Source organism: Penicillium riverlandense (genome assembly GCF_028828495.1).
Source record: "Penicillium riverlandense strain IBT 135883 chromosome Unknown utg000003l_segment0_segment0, whole genome shotgun sequence".
In the NCBI taxonomy this organism is placed as follows: Eukaryota; Fungi; Ascomycota; class Eurotiomycetes; order Eurotiales; family Aspergillaceae; genus Penicillium; species Penicillium riverlandense.
The window spans coordinates 797,526-822,036 of NW_026643196.1; the positions used below are offsets into that span (position 1 = coordinate 797,526).

Below are 24,511 nucleotides of genomic sequence, written 5' to 3' on the forward strand. Positions count from 1 at the left end.
CGGGATGCTTGCGAGAAATGCCAGAGCATGGGTATAACCTGTGTGAGACCAAAGAATGGCGCCGAGTCAGCATCGCTTGGATACCCACCCCTACCTCTTTCGAACGATACCACACCACAAGCTCATTTTTCGTCACCCTTGCCAATCAGCAGTTTTGAACGAGAGCGCCATCAGCATGTTACCGACCACAGTGATGAAGCGGCAGAGGCTTCGTCACAGACACAACATGTGGAATCAGCGTCTCTGGGACAGCTGCCCAAGGGCAGAGGACTGGAAAGTTTAGTAGATTTGTATTTCTCGACTGTACATCGTGAGTTCTTATCCTTCTCGTTTGTCTCTAAAGCAATCTAATTGACACTTTATAAGATTTTGGATACTTGTCATTCATTCATCAACTACATTTCAATCGCCTGTTAGCCAAAGGCAAAGCACCGCGTGAACTGACCCTCATGATGATTGCGAGCGCAATGCGGTGAGTTGCACTCATAGCGAATTTCGTGTCGAATATATCCGTTGACCATTAGTGTGTAGATTCGCCGCAGATCCTTCGCCGGAGAATCTTGCAAAAGCAGACGCATGGGCAGATGCAGCATTGGCCTCGGTGCCTCGTATCTATCAAGGCTTTGGGGGTATCCAACTCATGGTACGTTTCTTGCGATAGCTACTCCACTCCACCTGCAATCCAATAGGCAGCTAATGGTATGAGTAGACACTATTGCTAGCGCAGCATTACGATCTGAATCGTGGGCACTTCACGTCGGCTTGGCTTCTAGGAGCTAACTGCACGAGGTAAGGACTATTCCCACTTTTTAGAGCCGTGCCGCTACTTGCCGAATGTTAACGCTCCCAGAATGATGCAAATGATGTCCTTGCATGTATACGACCGAACTTTTCCAGTGAAATTTCCTTCCAATCTACGACTTTCGCCCCTTCTTACTGGCGAGGCCCTCCGCCGGGTGGCATGGAGCACATTCTATGCCGACACAATGCTCGAAGCCGGCCGCTACGGGTTCCACGTTGTGGACGAAAAGTCCTATCGTGTTCAACTTCCTTGTGACCAGACCAGCTTTCTAAGCAATCAGGCAATTGTGACAGAGCCGCTATTCCACAACTCTAACGTGGCTGCACATACCAACTCTGACGACTTTCAGCGAGCACCTCTTGATATGTCAGGACATCTTCTTCGGACAGCAGCAATGCGCCGTCGTGCTTTGCATTTTGCTTTCCGTGCCTCGCACCGGGAGCAGACGGTTGAAGAAATGATGTCTGAGCTTTCTACAATTGAGGCTGAGATCGAAGAATTTGTCAGGGCCTTGCCCAAAAATTTCCAATTCAACACAGACAACATATTTATCCACCGCGATCAACTAATCACCTTTATTCTCTTGCATGTTGTTCGTCATAACCTTTTCATCATCATTGGAAGAGCTGCACTGCACATCTACCAGCGCGACCCAACTAAAGCAAACCTTATGACTCAAGTCCGAAGGAAAAGGATCTCGCATGCTCTCCCTATCGCCGCGGTAATCTCAGAAGGTCTAAAGTCAGGCATTCCTTTTGATACACATATCGGGGTACATGCATACGTTGCCCTAGAGAGTAAGAATCTCCCATGTATTTTGCAAAACCTGCTAACCTAAAACACCACAGTCCTTCTTTTTGAGCCACGCCGTATGGCCCAGACAGACCAATCGATCGATGTAAAAGCACCAGAGATTATGGAGGCAATTCCTCATCTTCTGGCTGTGATTCGGGACCTCGGGGCTCGATCTGAACTTGTGAAGCAACTGGTAAGTAGAGAAGAGTGAAATGGAAGTCCTCGCTTACGAAGTCAAGCATATCGAGGCGGTCCACCGGCTCCTACGATGCGACTGCATGCATCTTGTGAATCAAGTCGACTTTACTGCTTTCCACAGGTTTGTCAACAGAAAGCTCTGGTAGTGTATAACTGGGCTGACATGATCTACAGTGAATATCGCCTAGTCGGCCAGGACGCGGCAGAGTTCGATTTCCGCGACTTTCGCGGGGCCAAGCTAGAGCGGCTCCGTCGAGGCGCGAAATTGACAACGAGTGGAAGTCGGGATGAAGCTCTGCTTGAGTATACTGAAGGCGGGGACGCGGCCGAACCGTCGATGCCCTCTTCACCACGCCTGGACGCAATTGACGTCGACAACACCTCATTGTGGCCTTCTAATGCACCATCACTTCACACTATACCATCACATGCCCTGAACATGGTAGCAGAGCAAAATGTGGATGGAAATGGGGATCCTGCAGAGAAATACTGGGAAGTCCATCAAGGTAGACAAGTCGAGCAAGAATTTCCGCTAGATTGTCCTTGGCCCTGGCTGTTCGAGGAATCAGGCACCTCGGTGTATCAGACTGGTGACCCAGTCACCTTTTGGAGCCAGCTACAGTGAGTTTGAGCTCTAGTGGTTATACTTGTTGTTATCCAATCCATTCCAGAAATACCATGACATCCTCCTTCCTTGCTGCGACAGGAACTGTAGAGGGTCTCTACTTGATTCATATAGCTACTTATTTAGCTAATCGACTATATTCATTTGTACGATAGCTCATGAAGAATCTATGTGAATGGAATGGTAAAACTGATTTCGATCGACCCTATACTCGGTTTATTCATCCCCAACTAAGTTGGGCCCTGGGTCAGGTCCTCGAAGGGGCGGCTGTGGGAGATGTGTACTTATAGGGTCACCTACTGTTTCTAAAGGATACAGATCAGGAAGTGACGTGGATATCTGCAACGCCATCGCATTTCAGGCAATGTGCAGCATAAGAAGATGCAGTCACGCACAACCACGTCGACCGTCAAGTCAACTTACTCAACACAAGCACGAGAGACACAGTCATAGGCTATATCCAGTATTGACCCCACACCTTTCGTGCATCCTCACTCCCTTGGAATTGGAACCGAACGGGGATGATATCCTCGAATCCTTCGTCGAGTGTTGGTTCCTTGAAACGGCTCGCAAAGCTCCCGAAAGCAATACCTGGTACGGAGGAGCGGGATTCGGGATTCTAATGGCGTCAGCTTTTGTCAAAAAAAAAAAAAAAAAAAGAAGAGGAGACAGACTAGTTCCTTGTTCGCCGCTCGAACGGCATTGTTATGCCGGCACAGCTCAGGGGAGGAGATAAATTGTACGCAGCGGATGGGTACATTTAGTTCCTTTGCTAGAGATGTCCAGTAGGCTCTTGTTTCAAGGTCGGCGTTTGTATTGTCTGTACGAATACTTTGTTAGCTATGACTTAGAAGGGAGAAGATGGGGAGAAGAACATACCGACTGCGACGGACTTCTTTGCTTCGAGATGTTCTCGGGCAACCTTGAGGCATTTCGGACGCTGATTGCTGTCAGTACTGTCATCCCAAACAGTCCAGGAGCATACACACTGTTCCGAGTTTATCCTGGTTGACACGCTCGTAGCCCAGCGGCTCCATGTGGTTCCAGTAGAATGTGGATTTCCCTGCACCGGGACTGCCGCAGAAGATGACTAGCTCAAGAGGATGTTTTCGGGAGAACGGTTTTGAGACTGTTATGGCTGTCAATGGGATATTCTTTGAAGAGGAAAGACGGGGCAATTGATCAGCCGTACCGGGTTGATCTGGGCTCGACTTCGTGTATAACGACGGATCAAAGACTTCAGTCAACGGGTCCGAAGCTTGCCCAAGGAAGAACTCCTCTGGCGTTTTGAATGGTATCCCAATATTTGCAGCGAAACCGCTAGACAAATTAGCATCAAGCCACAAACTTTCATAGACGATCCTACCGATCCGTAGAAGAGTGATCACCAGGCCGTCCAGCAGCATCACCAACAAACACAGAGCCAGACAAATCCACACCCGCAACATCGAGATCATAGTCGTCCAGGAACTCACGCCACATGCCCATACGAGGCTTGCGGTATTCGTCATTCTCTGTAGCTGCGTAGACACTCAAAGGGACTTCGAGTTGAGTCATGACAGCAGTCGTTTTCTCCTTGAATGTCGCAAGGCTCTTCGAGTCGCTGTGTCCGCCTTTCAAATCCTTTTTGAGGCTGATCTTTTTCTGGTTTGAGACAACAACGACCTGAAATCTAGGACCGACAAACAAATCAGTGGGGAGGTTGATAGTAGGGGAAGGGTGAATACCCCTTAGAGTTGAGTTCTTGTAGACGATTCGGCACAGAGGCGTGCCACCATTTCCAATCCGTTGCCGATTTGGCGAATGTGTTCCCTGACTGTGTTGTGATGAGAGTTGAGTCCTGTATGCTCAACCAACCCGATTAGCCTTCCTTCAAGACAGAAGTGGGCAGCGCTGACCAGATCAAATGCAGCGATCTTTCGCTGTCCTGCTGCTGGTTGTTGTGCAGTCTTGCCATCTGGTGTGTACCTGCCGATGACCAAACTGTTTTGAACGATGCGCCAGGTTATGGGCTCAGGCTTCTTCTGTGAGGTTGGAGTGAAAAAAGAGGCCATCGACTTCTCTGCACGTTTCGTTAGCTCCCATTAGCTGTCATGATGCCTACTCTGCTCACTGGTCACTGTCGATTCAACCTTCCGGCGCACTGGTGGGGGCGAGATCGCCCGAGTGGGGGAAGCGGCGCGCTTTACTCCCCCCTCGGCCATTTTGAGAGCTCGATTGAGGATCGTTGTGACGGATTGTGTAAGATTCCAGCTTAGAGCGGCATGGAAGAGGTGGTGTTGGTGGTGTGGAGAGAGAAAGAAGGTTGAGGTGGGCGACGCGATGGTAAGGCGCGAGGAGGTCACGAAGTCACATGGTCTGCCCCTAACTACTATAACCACTTTGGGAGTACAACAAAATCATTACGGTCATTAATATTTTGGTTCTATCAGATGGAGTTATTGTCTCCGGGTATATCACACATCATCCTATAGCTGGTCTCTCTATTTGGCCCTCGTATCCAAGGAGAGACGGTCCGCCTGCTCCAGGCGCACCGCCGACTTCAGCTGCTCGCGCAGCCCAAACAGATGCTGCGAGGCTGTCTTCATCGTCTCCTGGTTGCTGCCATCCTGGACCGTGATGGCCGCCTGCAACACATAGCTACCGCTCTTCTCCAGCGGGGCCATATCCTTGAATGCAGGCAACTGCCGCCGGGGCTCCCGATACTCCTGGTCCGTCGTCGGGTAGTGCAGTACGCGGTGCAAGAAAATGACAATGTCATTATGGATGAAAACATCGCCTTCCACGACGTATTCGGTGACAAAGCTGCGAGACACACATGAGTTCACATGTCATACGACAAATTGTGGATCATCAAACTCACCTGTAACCCCACGCATTCATCGGTGGTACGATATCCCCCTGGGGCAGCGCCGCGCTGGACATGACCCGGGCCGTGACGGCGGACCTCGTCCCGGCCTCGGGGATATCACGAAACTCCAGACGCCACGGCTGACGGGCATAGTCATATTGGTCTGCTGGGGGCGGGTTGGCGTCATCGGTGGTGTTTGTCATGACCGTGTCGTCGGGGCCAGGCGGCGCAGCGGCGGCGCCGCCAAAGTCCCTCTCCGAGACGGAGCCGACCACCTGGGTGTAGAACATGCCCCCATTGAGCATCTTATTCAGGCGCTGTAACTCGGCCGATTGCAGATCCTGGCTGGCTCCCGTGCGCACCGTGACCAGGCCCGGTTTGCGGTAGGCCTTGAAGATCAGCCTGCGCTCCAAGCAATGGCGAGGCTGCATAGCCGTCAACCCGGCCAGCTGCTGGAGGAGCTCATGACGCTGGTGCACCGGGACCGAGGCGAACAGCAGCAGCTCGTGCATGGTTTGTCTTCTGATTCTTATTGAGGAACGGACCGGGGCGGGCGAAGCCGGGACGGGTTGGTTAATCAGGGTCCAAGCTCTGCTGGGGTGGCGCGATCATCAATGTTTATCAGGTTGAATAATCAGGACAATTGGGTAATGGCTTCCGAAAGGTGGTGTCAAAATCCTCTGGGCGCAAGGGCCAGGAACAAGGGTTGGGCTGTGTGGGCCCCCTGTTGCCCCTCGAAGTTAGACTGTGAAAGGCTAAGTGTTGTCCTCCCGCAAAGTGGGTTTGGGGGGGAACAAAAGAGTGTACAGTCCGTCAGTTAGGTACTCCGACTGCGGGGGGCACACAGGATTCGCCAGGCAAGATAAGAACTGAGCGACATGCGGGGAGAGAGTTGTGTCGGGCGGCGCCGAGTTCCAATGACAACGAACCGTGACTAAGGACTCATGGCGTGGCTCTCGCGGAATCTCCCAATGCGGTAAGCACGCTTCTTATCGTTCTTCCTTCCTCCAACATAACTCCTCATTCTTCCTCTTCCTCTTTTCCTTCTTCTTCTCACCCATTCTCTCACTCTCCCTTCATCCCATCCAACTCCATCAATCCCACCAAGTCTTTCCAATCGCTCTTTCAATCCCAGCAATTTCCGCCACTCCGGCTCTCACTCCTCCGTCCTCCGCTCGGTCCGGATAGCTCCGACCGGCCCCCGTCGAATTTCGCACAACCCGCGTATTTGACCTCGACACAACCACCTTCCAACTTCAATCCACCTCCAACCTCACACCCCCATCACAATGCGTGCTACTGTCGCTCTCCGTAACGCCGCCCGGACTCCCCTGATCCGGTTCGTGGGCAAGCGCTCCGTGCCTCGTAAGTAGCTCCCAGCCGCCGACCCGGCCGATATCGCTCCCAACTAACACCGTGTAACAGAGGCCGTCGACCATTCTCCTCGCGTTCACCCCGCGTCTCCCGCCGGTGCGCTCCCGGACTCGTTCGCTACCTACCGCGTCAAGGCTCAGCAGCACGGTCCGCTCGGCCGCGCCCAGTCCAGCGGCGCCATTGGTGGCCAGTCGGGCGCGTCCCTGGGTCCAGTGCACCCGCAGACGGGCGCGTTCTTCGATCGCACCGACCTGCCCCCGCGCTTCGGTCGTCTCCCCTGGAGCGAGGCGGAGATCGAGGCCGTCGAGACCGGAGGTGCTAGCATGTTCGCCTAAAAAATTATGAATGAGCGATACGGGGCACGATTACTTTTGATGATAGAAGTTGCGATCTGAACGAATGTCGCGGGACGCTGCTGCTGGTGCACGGCGATTCCTGGTAAGACTTGGAAGCATGGAAATGGGTCCCAATCACCTCGAGCGAGCGAGGGGCTGGGGGACCCTGGAGAATCACACCGGCAGGCGATTCTCCCGCATAGAAAAGGACGGTTTTGCCTCCGGGCGGGGAACGTCCTTGCGACTCTCTTTTGTCTCTTTCTTTTCTTTTTGTACCTGGCGCTGGTGGTCTTTCTTTCTCTGGGTGTTTCAAAACAAGCGTGCGAGTGTACGGCCAGCTTTTTGTCGAAAGCGGGATACAGTTCTTTCTATACATAGATCGATTTTCTGGCTGGTTAGGGCTGGGTTTGGATACATATTATACTACTCTATTCTCTACTACTTTCTCCCGGTACGTAGCTCCCCCAGTCAGTACCTGCAGTAGTCCCCTTCGGTGTTCACTATGGGGATGGCCCGTGCCCAACCACTTGGCCTCTTCATCACCTCGCCCCAACCATTAAACAGGCATCATCATCATGGATCCGTCCGCGGGCAACCGGTTGACCCTCCGGGAGACTGACGAGGCTGATTCTGTTACCACTACTTTCATTTATTCGGAGCAGGATAATGTGGCGTCGAAGCAGCCCACGGGTCGGGTGGATGTCATGGTGAGCCGCCATTCCCTTGATTTGATTCCAAGGACCTGTTGTTGGCGATTGCGAATGTTTGAACCCCAGTGTTTCTGTATCCAACCAAGTCTTCTTTCCTTTGGATTAGTAGATATACGTTCATCTCATCAATTGCATCCTGGCTCTCAATGATCATCTAATTGCATCGCCAGGATTCATCCACCGCGGCCACCACTTCAAGGCTCGACCAGCCACTGATCAAATCGCTCAGCGATGTCTTTCTTCCATCCGGGTATCCGCATAGTGTGAGCGAAGACTACCTCCCGTGAGTGTGCTCTACGAACCACTAGCTGTGCCTTACGCTTATACACCCACTAGATATCAAATCTTCGTATGTTCTTAACGTCTCGCAACCCACGCCGTCTCCACTAACAGACCGAATCAAGGATTCACTACAAGCGTTCTGCAGCTCCATCGCCGGCCTCTTATCCTCCAGAGCCGTGCTACAAGGTATACTCCCCACCACCACCACCACCACCACCACCACAAGATATCAAATGCAAGAGCAACCCCAAATAACAAAATGAACAGGAGTCGGAGTCGGCAATGCAGACGCCTCACCCACCTCTGCACTCCTCCTGCACATTCTCCAAGACTCCTCCGGCCGGATAGCAACAATCTTATTCGCGCACCGGGTGGGCACAGCCCTGGAACCAGAATGCAAGACGTACCGACTAGCAGCCGATGTGTTCAATGACATCGCCATGATTCTAGACTGTCTATCGCCCGGTGTCCCCGCCGGATACATGCGTGTGACTGTTCTCAGCACAGCGGGCGTGTTGAGAGCGCTGTGTGGTGTTGCGGGTGGGAGTTCGAAGGCGAGTCTCAGTGCGCATTTCGCCAGGTGGGGGAATTTGGCGGAGCTTAATGCCGTATGTATATCCTTTGGAGACTTTTCATCGGGAGGGACGGGGAATTGGCTAATAGATGTGTATGTGTAGAAAGATTCGTCGCAAGAGACGGTTATTTCGCTGGTTGGGATGCTGGTATGTTTGAATCCCCCAATCACCAATTATAAACACGTCTTTAATGAAGTTCTCAGGTTGGTTCTCTAGTCGTCTCCCATGTTACCAGACTGGGAACTACATGGGCAGCACTCCTCTTTCTTCTCGGGGTGCATCTGAGCATGAACTACGCAGCCGTGCGAGCCGTGCAGATGACCAGCCTGAACAGACAACGAGCCAACATCGTCTTCTCAACGCTCCTCAGCTCAGACCCAGATCTGAACATCGAAGCACTCCGCTCTGGGTCCGGCTCTACAACTCAAGAAAAGAGAAAACGTGTCTCGAGGTCATCATCATCGAAAACCACCCCCGAAAAATGGAAACTCCTCACGCCCGCCGAAGTAGCAGAGCAAGAACGCATCTTCCCCAGAGATGGAGCCCTCGAATGGATCTCCTACCAGCCAGAACAACAGCAACAGCCCATAAAACAGAGTATAGGCAGCGCAGCCATCGGTGTCTCCTTGCCCACATTTTTCAGGAATACCAATACCAGCACCACAAGCACGAATGTATCATCGCCATCATCATTCAAAACATCCCTCCCAATGACCCAACTATCCACCCTCTTTGAAGAAGAAGCATACCTCTTCTTTCTGTGTCCATCATCATCTTCATCCTCATCGAAGAAAGGAAAATGGCACGCCTCGATCCTACTGAAGAAGGGCTGTTCCAAACCGGATCGGTTAAAAGCGTGGGCGCACGCACTGCTGGCTGTCTGGGTTCTGAATGGGAAGAAAGACGCGAGTGATCATGCGCAGGTACTTGGTGTTGTATCGCGCACTTTGGCGTTCATGTCGGAGCAGTCTCGCCTCGAGCGGTATCTAGCGGCTCTAGCTGCGGCTGGGTGGGATCTGGATGTTGCGGCTTTGGAGACAAGTGGTGGGAGGCGGGTTTGTTTTTAGATCTCTGGTAGGCTAGGCGATGGAGCTTGCATTAGGTGCGTGGGCTTTGGTTTCTATTGCGGTATATGGTATATGGTAGGAAGTATATATGGGCTCTCAAGGTCGGCCACGTTTGTTCGCTGTTGAATATAATGGGGAGGTAGGATGAAAGGATCTGTGCGGTTGACACCGACAAGAAGAGAGTACCTACTGTGTAAATTACGCAGAGACCCAGTCAAAGTGAAAGGGGTATCAAGTCTATTGATTCCAAAAAAAGGTCATGAGAGCCAATTATAAACAACAAAGCCCTGCGCTGCAGCACAGGACTAGCAGGAGGGAAGAGGTTGGAGAAGTTGGAGAACCGAGCCCCAAAAAATCAACGCCAAAAACAAAGTCTATATGATATGGATGATGATGTTTTGTTGTTCCCGCGCCCATGCGACACAACATGCTCAGAAGAAAACAAAAACGCCGGGATCAAATGCTTTGGTGAATGCATCGTGTCACTCGTACACCGCCAATAGAAAAATGCTCGATATCTAAAAGGCTGAGAATCCAGTCGCGGAGGATGAGAGATGCAGTTTCGGGTCATAGGTGGGTTTCATGCAAGAGATAGGTGAAGTGAGGTAAGGTGAGGTAAGGTGAGGTGAGGTGAGGTGGGAGAGAAGATAAAAGGTCGTAAGAATTGGTTGGTGGTGGCGTGGGCTGTTCAAAGTTGATCGTCCACCCCCAAAATCTTGGGATCGCGGCTCGCGCCACCGGAGCGCTTCTTGAAACCCAGCTTCATGCCCATCTTCTTCCACGGGTTATCCGTGCGGGTCCTAGGGCTGACGGGCAGGTTGGGTTCGTTGGCTGGCGGGGTGGTCGGCGGAGTCATAGGAGTTATAGGCTCTTCCACCGTTGGGCTACACTGCGGACTGCTGGAGTCGTCGGTGAGGCTGGACTCGGCGCTGGCGCTGGAGAAGGGACCCGAGGCGCGCTTTCCAATGGCGTGGTGGACGGCACTCAGGGACAGATTGGAGCGACCGGCATGATGGCCGTGGACCGGGGATGAGAGGTCCTTGGTCGATGACTGCGGCGATGTCCGCCTGGGCCGCGAGCGTACGCGCTTGACGGGGTTTTCATCCAGGGATGAGATGGACAGGTTCATGTGGTCCTCTGGCCCTTGGGGCGGGTCGGACAACGGGCCGATGGACGGTGAGGCGGCTTGGCTGTTCAAGAAAGGTAGGAAGATCGACTCCTCCATCAGATCGTGAATACGTTCGACGGCCGAGTCGAGGGTTTCGGGCGGTGGGGGCGAGGAGATGTTGATGTGACGCAGGAGGGCATCGCGGACTTCGCTCGACAAATTAATCTCTCGTGGGGCGCCGGGGAAGATGTAGGCTGTGAGGAGGCGCTGCCACAGCATACGGAGATGTTGGCCCTCGGGGCTGTTGGGGGCCAATACGACCTGACCGCGTTGATCGAGAGCATTGTAATAGGTGTCGCGATACCGTTTGGCTTCCAGGGTGAATTCCAGAGTTTCGAGACAGTGGTTTTGTGAGAGATAGGCCATGAATGCACTCAGGGTGTAGGGTGGAGGAGCGGTGTTGGCCAAAACTTCTTTGAGGGTCGGACGCATGGGACCAAAGGCTCCTACCGAGACGGCCAGGCTGACCGGTCGGGAAGAGGAGTCCATGTCCTCGTCCGAGTCGCTGTCGGAGGAGGTAGGAGAGAGTTCAGGGGTGGTGGTGGGTGTAGACCAGAGAAACCTCTTCCTGAGCATCGTAGAGGATAAACCAAAGGGTGGTTGATAATGGGGTGTAGGGGGGAGGTGGAAAGAGGAGAGAGAGCGGGAGACGGAGAGAGATTAGTGGTGGTGATGATCCCCCGAGTAAGAGCGGGAAGGGGCTTAATTAGTTCAGAAAAGGGACTCCACTGATTCTGGAATCAGTGGATCGACAGGATGACGAGACAGTCTGTAATAGACGATCGGCGGAGCAAGGGGGAGGCACAGTGACGGAAGGACAGGAAGAAAATTCCTTCTGGAAGGCGACCGTTATTACCCGTAATCCGGTATTGTCCAATCAGGCCCAGTCGCCACTCCGTCTGGTGTCGGAATGGAGACCCACGGTTCCCACGAATAAGAGTCTCCCTTGCGTGATGATAGGAAGGAAAAAAATCATCAGCACGTCATTTACGAGGAGGGTTGGCCGGTAATCATAATACGAATGATCGTGTAGTTGCAGGTGTAGGATGCAACGCCCGGAGACGGAAGTAGTGCCCACTCCTTCTCTCCTTTCTAGAATTCTAGAAGCATTCTCTGTCCAGCGCCACCTCCAGGGCACAACAGAAGAGTAAAAAAATGTCACGAAAAGGAATTCAATTCCTATCCGGCAAACTTTTCGTCTTGCCACCCCACGAGATTGTACGATAGGCTTCTATTGATCGAGAGCGGGAGTACCAGTGGGGTCTGGCTGATAAAGAGAAAAAAAACCCCCCACTGTGTGTCACCTGTTGATTTGTACGGTATTTTGGGGGTCCACCGGCGCGCCCGGAGAGGCTGAACAGCCCCAGAGGATCGGTCGGGCGAGATCGATAAGAGTCGTATGAAGGAAGAATGTAACGACCGATCTGGGCTTACCTCGACTGGCCTGGGACGTAATGTAGGTTACAGAAACCCATGGGAAGGAGAAGTCTTGGCGGCCGCAAGTCTATCTAGTACTAACTTTCTGCAGCAATAATCTAGAGACTACATACGACCTACACTACTTACTACCCGGCAGGAATGGACTCGTCCGGTCCAGACAAAGAGAAAAAAGTTGGCTGCAGGAATGATCCACAATTTTCCCGAGGTTAAGCGTCTAGGAAGGGCCTGCTGGATCCCCCACATCGTGTGGATTCGTGCAACGACGTTGGACTCCTTTGGCGCCGAGGATTAGCACTAGAGTCGGTTCCTGGCAGTCTAGAAGTACGGGGTAGCGTCGTAGAGCTAGCCTAGTGTCTCGTTCGAAGGGAAGTGCAGAATGAACGATTGTTGAAGAATGGGAAAGGGGTCTAGACAACTCCGGCGTGGGGGGGTTTCTGCATATGCACTTTTCTTCATTAATTTGGGCCTAGTAGTGTAGTAGTAGTATTGAACTTTGTTATTCTTAGATGGACTCTGTCTGTATACTGGCCAAGTCTCAGTTACCCCTGAGCTGTACATACAGAGATTAGCTCCTGCAGAGAGTATCTGCCCTGGTGCCCGATTGGATTCAGACCACAACACCACCCGCCCAATGAGACTATTTTTCAGTTTTCCGTTTGACCAAGCGATTACCCTCGCACACCATCAATAATCTATCCTATCTCGACCAGACCAGACCCCACAAACTCATCAAACACAAACTTCACACGGCCCGGCAGAAGCCGCAGTGAAGTCATCGGCCCCACAGCCAATCTTGATTTCCAATGGAGAAGCCGCTTTTTAGTAGCAGGCGTCTAGATTTGTTTCAGCGACCTTGGCTTGGTGGTGGAAGAGGGGTGAGGCAGGGTCCCGGATTGGCTGCATCGGTGCCTAACTGTTTCCTTAGCGTATGGTATCAGCAGCCAGTCTGCCCGCTGACTGGACACCGCCGGCCGGCGCTAGTTTATTCGCTGCACCTCCCCTGGTCGGTCCTGGTCGGTGGGCGTGGTGGACGCGAGAGATCTGCGTTCTAGGGAAGGTGGGGGGCCTTGGGGTTGTTTGGATGGTACCATCGGTGTCGTGATTGATTGTCAAAAGGCACGGAGGACGCAGTGTTCGAGGGAGTTTCATTTTGCGCTGAGGTGGAGCGGGTTATTCTAGTCAGGCAGAGCACGGCGCTTGGAGCTATTGGTTGCAGCTACTACTACATGCGACTCCTTGCTGCATTTTCCCTTCGATAATTAATGTATAACTGCCTTATACAGTATTCCCTAAGCACAGGGACATAAGTTCAACCCCAGTCCGGCCAGGATATCCATGCGGGGACCAATTGGCCGCCGGTACGCCCCAGCTTGGCAAGCGGACCAGCCCCCGAGCGGGGAAAATTCCGTCCTAACTGGCGAGCACGCGACGCATTGAGTGACATGTACTTTCGTCTCAACAGTAACTGGGCTGGGCTAAACGCAAACGGGTATTCGATCCGGGGATGGGCAGGCCTGGTGGTGTGGCACGGGCTGGAGATCAGGTCGGGGTAGATATTCTTCGGTAAAGACTAGTAGAAGAAGGTCCTTAGATGCTGCACTAATAATTGCACAGTACAGTCTGGTAGTATACATAATAGCTCACGATTGGATGACCTTTCGGCGGTAGCCCCATATCCAGCAGGTCCCTGCACGGTTGGATAGAACATTAGGGCCCAGTATAACCATGGTTTATCCATGTTCGACCAAAGATAGACAAGAGGCAAGTTGATCATCCGGCGCATGGCCCCCCTCCCTCCATCCCTCTCCATCCCTGCATGCCATGGCCGTCGGTTCGGGCCCGGGATTGGCTCGGATGGTGCGGAATTGCCTTCGAGGACAGACACAAACTTTTTTGTCTTTCTTCAGTATGTATGATCCTCGGAGGGTAGATACCACTCGTGTCCCCAAGAATGCGTCATGTTATGCCGGTTGGAATACGGTGTGGCGACAAGCATGCCACGGAAAGCCTACATTCCAATGGTGAAGTTTGTTTGGACTCGCTTATACGGGGGTATTCCAAGTCAGACAGGGATTAGCAGACTATGACATTGCAGAAGCCGATGTGCAGAAGCTGGTGCCAACACATTCCTGGGGTTGGGATGGAAGATGGTTCTCTGTGCGCTGTTCGTGAGATAACTACTGTATAGATATATATCGTGGAACATTGAATCTGGATTCCAGAAAAAGGGCACCCAAAGGAGCCAACAAATAGAAAAACATATCATAGGGAGTGCCCTGTTGTAGACTCAAGATATATATATGCCATTGTTGGCTCTACACCGTAGACTCCATATGATAAGGACATCCACAAAAGGAAAACATGAGTGGGTGGTATAGTCTCTTTCTTATCCGTTTTGCCTGCAATTATCTTACATGATTCCATTCCCTTTTGTTTTGGAAAGGATCGAAGATCCGTCATCAGGCACGGCACGAAGCATTTTTCGAAAGAAAACGGAGCAGCGTAAAAGTGGAAGACCAACCAATGGTTTCACCACATCTCAAAGAGTCGAGCAGCGTGCAAAGTGGGACGGACAATAGGTTTGGAATGTCAGTAGTTGGTTTGTAGGATCATCTACTTTAAGTAGACATGATAAACCCGACCCTACTGAGATAGCACTGAGTTTTGAGATATACCGGCATATTGTCGACCTTTCTTCGTGCCCTTGGTCCACTAGGCGACATATGCATGCTTTGACTATTCTAGCCAGAGGTGCAATCGCCATCAAGTCAAAGAGGACTTCCTTCTACTCACTCATTATCCTATCCAATACTCACGAAGCTCGACGACTCTCAGCCAGCAGGTCATCTCTTGAACACTTTATATAGGCCGTAGGGAATGATTAAAGAGAGAATAAGCAAAGAAAAGAAAAAGAGGAATGCTATCTTATGCGACACACTAACAAACACACAAGCCGCTTCTGAAAAACAGAGCAAGGCAGAAAAACAGAGACAATTATAAACACAGGCAAATAGATCGATGGATTGGAAACAGCGAGAAACACAAGGGTACAGAGGCAGGGGAATCGAGGAACCGGGAGAATATATGCAAAGATACGGTCTCAGCGCAGCGCAGCAGTAGACTGGACTGTCCCTGCCACACCGAGACAGATGAGGTGGTGGATAGAAGGGGAGGTCATGAGAAGAAGCCCGGGAAACCCAACAACACAAACAACATTAGGCCTGTTCGCTCTGCTGATAAACAGAGCGAACAACACACAGACAGCTCAACCCAAGACTTGTCTGTCTCGGCAAACAAACTCTTGAATTGACCAGCGGGATCAAACGACAAGGGCATGTCCGGATCGGACTCGACACCACCTGCTCCTCGCCGCGAGTGAGATTCCGTCTTCAACCCTCTATTAAAAAAAAAGAAAGCACCAGTGGACTCCAAATTCCCCGAGCTGATAAAAACAAGCAGCATGTGTTCAATGCACGTTGACGGAGTATCAACCGCGGAGAGCGCAATAAACTCGCAGAGGATGAGTTTTCGTATTAAACAGGTGCAGTCGCCGAGCCATAAGTGACACAGAGCGAAGAAAAATAGAGAAAAAGAAAAAGACAAGACAAGAGATCTCTCAAGTTCGTCGCTCCGAAGCCGTAGCACCATGAAAGAGTGATGGGACGTAATATCAATGGGAGAGGTAAAAGGTTGTTCCTACCCACCATCGCTTGGTGGGTGAGAAGGGTCGAATGGGCGGAAGAAAGATACAAGGGGTTTTTGGGACGAGAGGCAGTGCATGGTGAATGCACTACCTACCAAGGCGTCCATGCGTAAAGAAACGAGGGAATTCCCATGTCGACATTCGGCCGTATTTTCGACATCAAGGGCAGAAAAACAAGTGCGCCGTCACTTTATCTGCCCTCGAGTTCAACCTGAATCTCGAGAGTGAGCAGGCAAGCGGATGAGAATCACATTCAGAAGATCACCTACCACAGCACAGAGCCTTCATCACCTTCTGGATGAATGTGGGTTGCGAGTCATCGTTCCCTTGAGCACCAGAAGCTTGATTGCCCATCCCCTGGTTGGCAGGGCTGTTTAGGCGCCCTGAAAGGTGCGCATTTGAGTTTTGGAAGTGCGCCTGCGTTGATGTGGCCGGGGTTGATGGCTCCATATTCCCACTGCCGCGTTGCTTGGAGGGCATCCCGACCCCGGGACGGTCGCGCGTCTTTCCGGCTCCCTTCGCTGGAGAGTTTGGGGGCGGCGGCTGAGGTGCGTTTAAACGGTCGGCCGTCATGCCGGGGCGTTGGCTGTGGCGAATGTGGTCGCGGCTCGTCGAAGTCTGGTGCTGGTTGTGAAGATGCGCTTGTGACGCATACGATTTGTAGTCCCAACCGCGTCCGTTGTTCAGCTTCATCCAGTCGTATTCCCCGTCCTCCACCTCGCCGGCGTTCTTGAGGGATTGCGTCAGGAGGTCCCGCAGATAGTCGTAGTCGGGGGTGTCCTCAAAGCCAAGGTTGCGCACATAGCTCAAGTACTTGTTGAACTCTTCTATGGCCGCGTCATCAGTATAGGGTCATGATCATAAACGAGGGAAAAAAAACATACCAGGATAGCCTTCGCATAGCTCCTTGATGGCCGTTGTTTGTTTCTTCTCGCCAATTTTCTCGTACTTTTGCTTGTTGGTCGCAGCCTTCAGTCCTTGCCAGGGAAGGCCGCCCCGCAAGAAGTACATGAAGACGTGTCCAAGAGCCTCCAGATCATCTCGTCGTGATTGTTCACGTCCCAGATGGGTGTTGATACTCATGTACCGCGCAGTACCAGACAGAGACTTGCGCTCACGGTAGGGAATGTGCTGCTTAGTCTTCGGGTCGCGATATTGCTTGGCCATGCCGAAGTCAACGACGTGGATGACGTTGGCGGCCTTGGTGGATGGCCGGCCGATAAGGAAGTTGTCCGGCTTGATATCGCGGTAGATGAGGTTCTTCTCGTGAATCGTCTGAACCCGCGAGAGCATTTGCTTAGCCACCATCACAACGGTCTTCGTGGAGAACCGGCGGTTGCAGTGGTCGAACAGATCCTCCAGACTGGGACCAAGAAGGTCAATGACAAGGATGTTGTGTAAACCCTCCTGGCCAAAGTAATAGACGTTGGGGATGCCGGCTGAGAGACAATTAGCAACATGACACGCTGAGTGTGCGGAAAAACATACGGCACCCAACCAAGATCTTGTATGTGCGATACTCATCACGGAGCTGAGGCGCATCGCTTTTCCGAGGTTCCTGGTACGGTCAGACGGATCGGGAGTCAGGTAAGTGCAAGGAGACGTACGAATTTGATGGCCACCTGCTGGTTGTTGAGGAGGTTCGTGCCTTCGAAGATGACACCGAACGAACCCTCACCGATTTTCTTGCCCACGCGGTAGTGGACACCCACTACGTTCGACGAGGAGGACGCCATGGATGTAGTTCTCGGGGTTGAGACCCAAGGAACCCGACTCGCGCGCTAATAATGATGGCTTCGAGGATACCGGGCACGTGATGGACACTATTATTCCACGCGGACGCCGTCAGCACGAGGTCGAGGAGAGAATGGAAAGGAGTGGCATACGCCGCGAGAAATATCTGACACCAAAACTAGTGTCTCCAAGAATCCAGTCACGCTCTCCTCCCACCGGGGTAGCGGTACAACGTGAAACTTGGACGGTGTGAAGGGACTGGCGAGCCGAAAGCTGCGACAGCGAGACGGATGCAATTGAGAGTGCTGCGTAGGAATTGAGGTGGTCGGCGGTCCTTTTTGACGGTCGGGGATGATCACAACTCCGGGGTGAACGGGTCGAGAACAAATGGGGGTGGACGGGAGGCGAAATTAATACACGCCACCGGGAGAAAAAGGGGCAGGGCAAGAGCAGCCGAGGGACTCGACCAAGTGCTGGTATGAGCACCAGTGAGTTGCCAGAGCAGGTTGGAACGAAGACGAGAGCACGAGAGAAGGGGGGAGGGATGGGGAGAGACGAAAAACGGGGAGAAAGAGAAAAGCAAGAAAAGAAGAGAGGGAGAGAATTGGGGGAGAGTGCAGGGAGCGAGTATCACCGATGTATTGGTTACAAGTGATGGGGGGCGCAGCGCGGGAACTGGCGGTAAAGCGATGGTATTACAATTACCAGCACCAGCCATTGGCAAATAATAGCGGTCAGATCCTCTCTAACTAGGTTGCCTGCACGGCTGGCGAGGCTCGGGCGCGTAGCAGCCGATCGGCTACTTTGCACCTGTACCCATTTGATCCAATCTGCCTATTGTGAATTATGGAGACAGGGAATCACAGTGGATTTTTCCAGAGCAATGTCCATCCAGGGGATCTACTGTGCCTGGTTGTCTGGACTCACGGTCCGGAATGCGGGTAACATTACGGTCTGGATCGCGCCAAGCCGTTATGATGGACAGTGAGCCCTAAGTCAGGTACAACTACCTACTCTATGGAGGTGCCTACTACAAGTACACTATTGGCTAGACAAAGCAATTCCTCTCATGATTTCCCCAGTTCGTCGATCCATCACGATCCGAATCTGACACGTCCACGACCCACTCCCACCCAAAAGTTCAGCCGGCTACTGTACACGTCCAAAAGAAAGTTACATGGCAGCTCCCTCGTTTACTCGTCCGGGTCATCACTGCCCTCCTCCTTGAGCAGGTCCTCGTCATCGCCATCGCTGACCTGGTCCGCATCCTCGTGGAACTCATCACCGTCCTCATCTCCCTCGCTGCTGGAGCCGCCGCTGCCTTCACTTTCCCCCTCACTGCCGGGGTCGTAGTCCTCTTCTTCCTCATCCTCCTGGTCCTCAAGCTCTCGCTGGGCCTTTTGCAGTTCGCTTTCCTCGTCACCTTCGGTCTTCGTTGCGGCGGCCTCGGGATCCTCGGCCTTTCCGCCATTGATATTGTACACTTTGGCGCGTCGGGCCTCGGCCAGGCTGGCGTCTTGAAGACCATGTCGCTTGATGTACTCGTCGATCCCACTGTAGTCGGCCTGGTCGATCATGGAGAACTCGAGTTCCTGTACATCTTCTTCGGTGCCATTGGCCGGCCGGGCCATGATGTTGAGGTTGAATGTGCGCTGGAGGACAGAGGTGTAGGAAACGGAGTCGATGGTGTCGAAGGAGAAGAACAGGAGAGGCTTTTTGAACGCAAACAGAATACCCGTAGAGAGGAAAAACAGATAGCCTGACAAAAACAAAATCAGCGCAGCTCAAGAAAAAAGACTAGATCGGCTCACCTTCTTTGCTGCCGCGGAATGCCTTGACGTGATATGCCTTCTCCTTTTTGCGGTGTGGCTCGGGCATGGCGCTCACAAACTGCCGCTCATCAGGACAAATGACATTCGTCTGAGCCATGTTGTCATTCAACACTTTCCGGATCAACGCCTCAGCCGTCTCGCCAGGGTTGTGGCCGACCTGTTGGCCCGAGCCTAAGAAAGCAGCTTTGGCTGGCCCATCGGCAACGGCAAACACTATGGCTTCGTATGATGTCTCCCCCTCTGGTGGAGGTGTGATCCCATCAGCGAACTGAGGGATGATACAGAAATTGAACTGTTTCTGCGTTTTTTCCGGTACAGGAAGGCACAGGGCATGTCCTAGCCACGACCAGTCGTGTTAGTCGCGACGTTCATATAGATGGCAATTGCATACTCACGGATTTGATTCAAGGGAACACCGAATTCCACCTCCTTGGTGGTCTGGTTCCTTGCCCGCAGGCAACTGCTCCCGGCAGTGATCTCAAGCGTGAGCTTCTTGCGCTGCGGCGCGGCGAAGGAAATATCTTGGACGTAAAACTGAATCGGCGCATCACCCTTCAGGTCGACTGGCGCCTGTACGGTCGCCCCGTTGGTGGTGTCGCCATTCTGCAGCTTTCGCTTTTTTGCGGCAGGGCCGTCGCTGGCCAGCGCGGGCGGCAGGGAGGTACTCGCGTTCCTGGCCAGCAGGTTGCAGGTATAGCGGGCGAGATCTTCGAAGAGAGGAGTATGTTGAGGGGTCGTGCCTATATTGACAGAAAAGAAAAAAGAAATAAGCAGTTAGTAGATGGCTCGCTAGGGGTGGGCGTGGGCGACGTACCGATCGCATCGTAGACTCGATTCTTCAGCGCGGGTTCGGTCGCGAAGGCCTCCTCAATGGAGGCGATCGGGGCAGACGAATTTATGGCAGCGAATGCCATTGCGACTACTATGTCTTGCCGAAGAAGCAAAAAGCAGAGCAGGGGGTGAGGGATGGAGGGGAGTTGTCAGAAGATGAAGACGCGGTCCAGTGGTTACGCTCCCTGGCCCCGAAGTATCCGCGCCAGCCCTCGGAATCGACAGACAGTGAATGGTGAATGACCGGACAATAGGGAATGAAATAAATAGAGTCTCAATACTAGAATACAGTGGAATTTATACACAAATGCTATTGACGAAAGAAATGATCGCTCAGTCTATTGAGCAGACTGACCCTCCTTCTTCAGTCTCATCCAGTTCTCAATGAACTCGCTCGTCTCCTTGTCCATAATCACATTCCCCTCGGCATCCAGCGTCTTCTTCTTCGCTTCTGCACTCTCTGCCTGTCTCTTCGCCCGCCATTCCCCAATGGGCGTTAACATCGCCCGGCTCTCGTAGTATTGCTTGCGGTAATCCTCCTCAACCTTCTCCCTCACGTATTCTGGATCATGTCGTGTCCGGAACTTGGAGTACTTGTTGCGCAGTTCATCAATGATACTGCTCGGGAAAGGCGGGTTGGCCAAAGATGGCACCCAAGTATCGGTATCGGCTTCCATGCGCGTAGTGTCCCATTGTCCGTCCTTGGCGGGGGGAATATTCTCTACCGGCCAAGGGATTTCGATATTCTCGCCCAATACATAGCGTGTAAATTTCGGGGTGGTACTATCCGGGTGTCGTTCGACGAAGGGCCCGGCGGCATATGCGTGTTCCACGATCCAGTCTTCAATGAGACCGGTATTGGGGTCTTGGAGCGCGATGACATGTCGGATATCGTCAATGGGCACCGGCAGGGAGTTGGTGACAATATCGGACTTGATTCCCATTGATGTTTGCATCCAGTCGGGGACAGCAACATCGGCCTATGTTTTTGAGAGAGCGTATTAGCGGGCGTTGGATCTCAGGAGGGATCGCAACAAGAGAAAAAGAACGTACCATGTTCGTGTTCTTGAGAAACACCATATCTTCCTCTTCTTTAACCCCACTGATCTCGCTGATTTTGCCCTTTTCTTTGCCATTGACAACACAGACTCGGTCTCCCGGAGCGAATAGGACGTGCTTCCGGCGCTTGTGTTTGGGAAGAGGAGGCGGCTGCACAAGTTGTGGTGACACGCCGCCGTAAGTGAACACTTCAAGACCCGAATCTCGCTTTGGAGCCAGCGGACCCTTCAACCAATCCTCCCGGCGGTTTTTCACGGCATCTTTCTTCTGTTGGGTGAGGGCCTTGTTGTACTCGACCTGCGCCCTGAACTGTTGCCTCTTGGTTTCTGGGTCTAGCTTCTTGGAATTCTTCAAAACTTTTCGCTGTGCCTGTTTCCGGGCAGCGGTCGTCCGCTGGATAACCCTCTGCATGGCGCGAGTGGTGGTGGCTCAGCGTAGACAGACAAGGACGGCGGAGGAGACTCGCGGACGGAGAAAATGGAAACGGGTCACGTGAACCGTTATATAAGCATGTTGACTGGCGACCAACTATAGAGGAAATGATGAAGCCAATTGATATTTCTGTTTCGTTTGAGACAGGTATTTGTGTGGCTACTGTCGGAACAGATCTTGCTTTGGAATGGTCTATCGTCCCCGGAGGATTGCATCCCATCTACTATGTAAGCCATAGTACAAGATTAGACCAAAAGCACAGGGATAGTTCCCAACGCTATACAGTAATAGGTTACAGTAGTACACATGATTCATGAATGAAACGCTAAAAAGGACAGATAGAATGAAAAGAACACTATTGCCTCAAACGCCGAGCCAAAACCCGTGTGTCTTCACTCTCCACCTCGTCCGACCACCCGCGGAACATTCTCGTCGACAGTCCCATCCTGAACATGAAGTCAATTTGAGATATGTTGCGCCCCTTCATTTCTGGGATCATCCACCAGGTCCCGAAAACAGTGAATACTCCCAGAGTAAAATAGATAAACCCCAGTTTACCACCCAGATCGGCAGCGTCCGAGTTGTAGAGGTAGGGCAGGACAATACTGAAGACAAGGCTCCACAGATCAGAAATGACGACACAGAGACCCTGGGTCTTGGCTCGCAGATGCAACGAGGAGGTTTCTCCCACGACTGCGAAGCAGGCGGGCCATGCGCCCATGGAGCAGACTACGCTGACAATCACCATACACGCACCAGCATACCTATTTTCAAAGGAGTCAGCTCTGTTAAGAGGATAATAGAAGAATTAACACGTACCAGGCAGTTGCGATGCCTGAGAAACATCCTGATATTCCCATGGAAAGCCATACTACTGTCGTGATAGACAGGGAAACCAAAATAAGCCGCCGACGACCAACACAGCTGGTCAGCCAGACTCCTACGCCGTTGCCAATCAAGGCTAGGGCAACCCCCAACACGAGCATCAAGAGACTGTCTTTAGCATCCATGCCTAAAGTCTGCAAGAAGTAACTGGCAGATGCCAGCAAAGAGGTCCCAAACAGAACTGGCATGGAAGCGCCAAACATGGAAATCATCGTGCGTCGCTTGTTCTCATCGCGGAAACAATCGCGGTAGGAGACCTTTTGGCCTTGGCCCTTCTTCTCGGACTCAATGGTCTCCTTCAGCTCTTCGAGGAGCTGGTTACTGTCCACCCTGGCAGTGTGCAGTTTCTTCAAGGAGCGGCGTGCGCGAGCTAGATCCCCCTTTCGAACAAGGTAGGAAGGGCTTTCGGGGAGAAGCACGGCTACCAGCAGCGGGATCGCCGAAAAAGGCCACATGGAATTGTAGGAAACCATGTATGCGCTGCTGGAAGTGCCGCCAGACCACAACAAGACAACTAAAGAGCCGAGCAGCTGGCCGATCATGTCGAAGGCCGGGAGGAGAGCCATCGCGGGGCCACGGAGGCTGGTCGGCACGGTCTCGGAGATGTATGTCTGCGCAGCGGCCAGGGCCATGCCCAAGGCGAAACTTTGCACTATCTCCGCAACGAGAAACACGACGCGGCGAGTCAGGACGTCTGCCGGCAAACTCGACAAGCACGTCACAGCCACTGCGACAGCAGATAGAACGCTGCCCACGGCTAACGGCCACCGTCGGCCCACTCGGTCCTGCAAAGACCCTGCTGCTATACCGCCTGCCATTTGCCCGATACTTGGGAGGGCATTCCAGAGCGACAGCCACAGTGAGGGGATAATGTAGTTGTTTTTGTTGGGACCAAACTGCTCGCCATAGTCTATTTGGAATTGTGGTACTGAGGGAATGGTGCCTACTACACAAGTGTCGTATCCCGTCAGAAGAAATACTGACAAGAGACCGAAGACATAGCCCACAACCCTGGGATATCGTCGGATTGTTTGTAGTAAGGATTCTTGCGATGTACTGTCGTTTGTCTTGGGCGTTTGGATTTGGTCAGTGGCGTTCTTTGTAGCGGGGTCGACGTCTGACAACTGGTACTCGCTATCGGAGGGTAGGTACTCAGAGGGTAGGTACTCAGAGGGTAGGTCCACGGGATCCAGTGGTTTGCCCATTGTATGAGGGGGGAACCTTTCTTCTTTTTTCTGGGGTGGTGTGGTTGGGGAGCGATCCCAGAGGAATTTATTGTCGATGTTAAGGCCAGTTTAACTCATTTTCAGCCCGCTTCAGGCGTCCCGTTGCTGTTCAGCGCTGAGGTTGTTATGTATAGCCGCCCCCAAAATAACAAAGGTGGCGCAGCTGAAGTATAAGCACATCCCCCTGATCTCTTCCATCGTCCTGCAATATGTTTACATTGTCCCTTGGACCGATGCCCACCCAATCCGCTCCCACTTCCCCATCAACATTTCATAGCACCTGTGCGCTCAAGTCGTGCCGCGTCCCACATCACATAACCCTAGCTACGGATGTCACATCGCATGTAGTATCCATACAGGTTCCTGTGGTCCCCTGCCACATCAGTTGTCCAAGCTAGGGGTGAGCGCTCTCCGTTTGCACGTACCTCCCAGTGGATGTCGTCAAAGATCTGGCTATACTTCTCCTTAGCGCAAGTGTGAATGCAGGCGTCTCCTCGACCTCCCAAGGCTCGAATAGGGGATATGGATGTTTTTAGGACGCCTCTAGAATTGAAGCACAACTTTGCGTGCTTGGAGGATCCGTGGCT

At 52.5% G+C, this 24,511-nt stretch overlaps 12 protein-coding genes across 12 annotated transcripts; 4 read left to right on the forward strand and 8 right to left on the reverse strand.

Annotated features, from left to right (window-relative positions):
- Positions 1 to 851: 851 nt before the first annotated feature.
- On the forward strand, positions 852 to 1,640 carry N7474_003948 (fungal specific transcription factor domain-containing protein; the record flags this gene model as incomplete). The annotated part of the gene is made up of 1 exon (XM_057195363.1): positions 852 to 1,640. One exon carries the CDS (start codon positions 852 to 854, stop codon positions 1,638 to 1,640), a length of 789 nt encoding a protein of 262 aa, XP_057052759.1.
- A 318-nt stretch (positions 1,641 to 1,958) lies between these two features.
- On the forward strand, positions 1,959 to 2,420 carry N7474_003949 (uncharacterized protein; the record flags this gene model as incomplete). Its single annotated transcript, XM_057195364.1, has 1 exon — positions 1,959 to 2,420. One exon carries the CDS (start codon positions 1,959 to 1,961, stop codon positions 2,418 to 2,420), a length of 462 nt encoding a protein of 153 aa, XP_057052760.1.
- A 454-nt stretch (positions 2,421 to 2,874) lies between these two features.
- On the reverse strand, positions 2,875 to 4,624 carry N7474_003950 (putative DNA 3'-phosphatase Tpp1; the record flags this gene model as incomplete). The annotated part of the gene is made up of 8 exons (XM_057195365.1): positions 2,875 to 3,039; positions 3,095 to 3,240; positions 3,300 to 3,360; positions 3,410 to 3,549; positions 3,613 to 3,740; positions 3,787 to 4,236; positions 4,278 to 4,482; positions 4,534 to 4,624. 8 exons carry the CDS (start codon positions 4,622 to 4,624, stop codon positions 2,875 to 2,877), a joined length of 1,386 nt encoding a protein of 461 aa, XP_057052761.1.
- Positions 4,625 to 4,903: 279 nt separating this feature from the next.
- Positions 4,904 to 5,783, reverse strand: N7474_003951 (mediator of RNA polymerase II transcription subunit 18; the record flags this gene model as incomplete). Its single annotated transcript, XM_057195366.1, has 2 exons — positions 4,904 to 5,225; positions 5,284 to 5,783. 2 exons carry the CDS (start codon positions 5,781 to 5,783, stop codon positions 4,904 to 4,906), a joined length of 822 nt encoding a protein of 273 aa, XP_057052762.1.
- Positions 5,784 to 6,560: 777 nt separating this feature from the next.
- On the forward strand, positions 6,561 to 6,980 carry N7474_003952 (alpha-ketoglutarate dehydrogenase subunit KGD4; the record flags this gene model as incomplete). Its single annotated transcript, XM_057195367.1, has 2 exons — positions 6,561 to 6,636; positions 6,697 to 6,980. 2 exons carry the CDS (start codon positions 6,561 to 6,563, stop codon positions 6,978 to 6,980), a joined length of 360 nt encoding a protein of 119 aa, XP_057052763.1.
- Positions 6,981 to 7,555: 575 nt separating this feature from the next.
- N7474_003953 (RUS1 family protein) lies at positions 7,556 to 9,614 on the forward strand (the record flags this gene model as incomplete). Its single annotated transcript, XM_057195368.1, has 6 exons — positions 7,556 to 7,687; positions 7,861 to 7,973; positions 8,118 to 8,158; positions 8,240 to 8,580; positions 8,650 to 8,694; positions 8,751 to 9,614. 6 exons carry the CDS (start codon positions 7,556 to 7,558, stop codon positions 9,612 to 9,614), a joined length of 1,536 nt encoding a protein of 511 aa, XP_057052764.1.
- A 688-nt stretch (positions 9,615 to 10,302) lies between these two features.
- N7474_003954 (regulator of G-protein signaling domain-containing protein) lies at positions 10,303 to 11,358 on the reverse strand (the record flags this gene model as incomplete). The annotated part of the gene is made up of 1 exon (XM_057195369.1): positions 10,303 to 11,358. One exon carries the CDS (start codon positions 11,356 to 11,358, stop codon positions 10,303 to 10,305), a length of 1,056 nt encoding a protein of 351 aa, XP_057052765.1.
- Positions 11,359 to 16,186: 4,828 nt separating this feature from the next.
- Positions 16,187 to 17,661, reverse strand: N7474_003955 (casein kinase I; the record flags this gene model as incomplete). The annotated part of the gene is made up of 4 exons (XM_057195370.1): positions 16,187 to 16,752; positions 16,810 to 17,364; positions 17,414 to 17,483; positions 17,533 to 17,661. The coding sequence occupies 4 exons, from the start codon at positions 17,659 to 17,661 to the stop codon at positions 16,187 to 16,189; spliced, it is 1,320 nt and encodes a 439-aa protein (XP_057052766.1).
- A 1,191-nt stretch (positions 17,662 to 18,852) lies between these two features.
- Positions 18,853 to 19,290, reverse strand: N7474_003956 (uncharacterized protein; the record flags this gene model as incomplete). Its single annotated transcript, XM_057195371.1, has 1 exon — positions 18,853 to 19,290. The coding sequence occupies one exon, from the start codon at positions 19,288 to 19,290 to the stop codon at positions 18,853 to 18,855; it is 438 nt and encodes a 145-aa protein (XP_057052767.1).
- Positions 19,291 to 19,456: 166 nt separating this feature from the next.
- Positions 19,457 to 20,405, reverse strand: N7474_003957 (uncharacterized protein; the record flags this gene model as incomplete). Its single annotated transcript, XM_057195372.1, has 3 exons — positions 19,457 to 19,827; positions 19,887 to 20,198; positions 20,306 to 20,405. 3 exons carry the CDS (start codon positions 20,403 to 20,405, stop codon positions 19,457 to 19,459), a joined length of 783 nt encoding a protein of 260 aa, XP_057052768.1.
- A 255-nt stretch (positions 20,406 to 20,660) lies between these two features.
- N7474_003958 (mitochondrial 54S ribosomal protein uL24m) lies at positions 20,661 to 21,792 on the reverse strand (the record flags this gene model as incomplete). The annotated part of the gene is made up of 2 exons (XM_057195373.1): positions 20,661 to 21,302; positions 21,376 to 21,792. 2 exons carry the CDS (start codon positions 21,790 to 21,792, stop codon positions 20,661 to 20,663), a joined length of 1,059 nt encoding a protein of 352 aa, XP_057052769.1.
- A 376-nt stretch (positions 21,793 to 22,168) lies between these two features.
- N7474_003959 (MFS general substrate transporter) lies at positions 22,169 to 23,903 on the reverse strand (the record flags this gene model as incomplete). The annotated part of the gene is made up of 2 exons (XM_057195374.1): positions 22,169 to 22,577; positions 22,633 to 23,903. 2 exons carry the CDS (start codon positions 23,901 to 23,903, stop codon positions 22,169 to 22,171), a joined length of 1,680 nt encoding a protein of 559 aa, XP_057052770.1.
- Between the last annotated feature and the right edge of the window lie 608 nt (positions 23,904 to 24,511).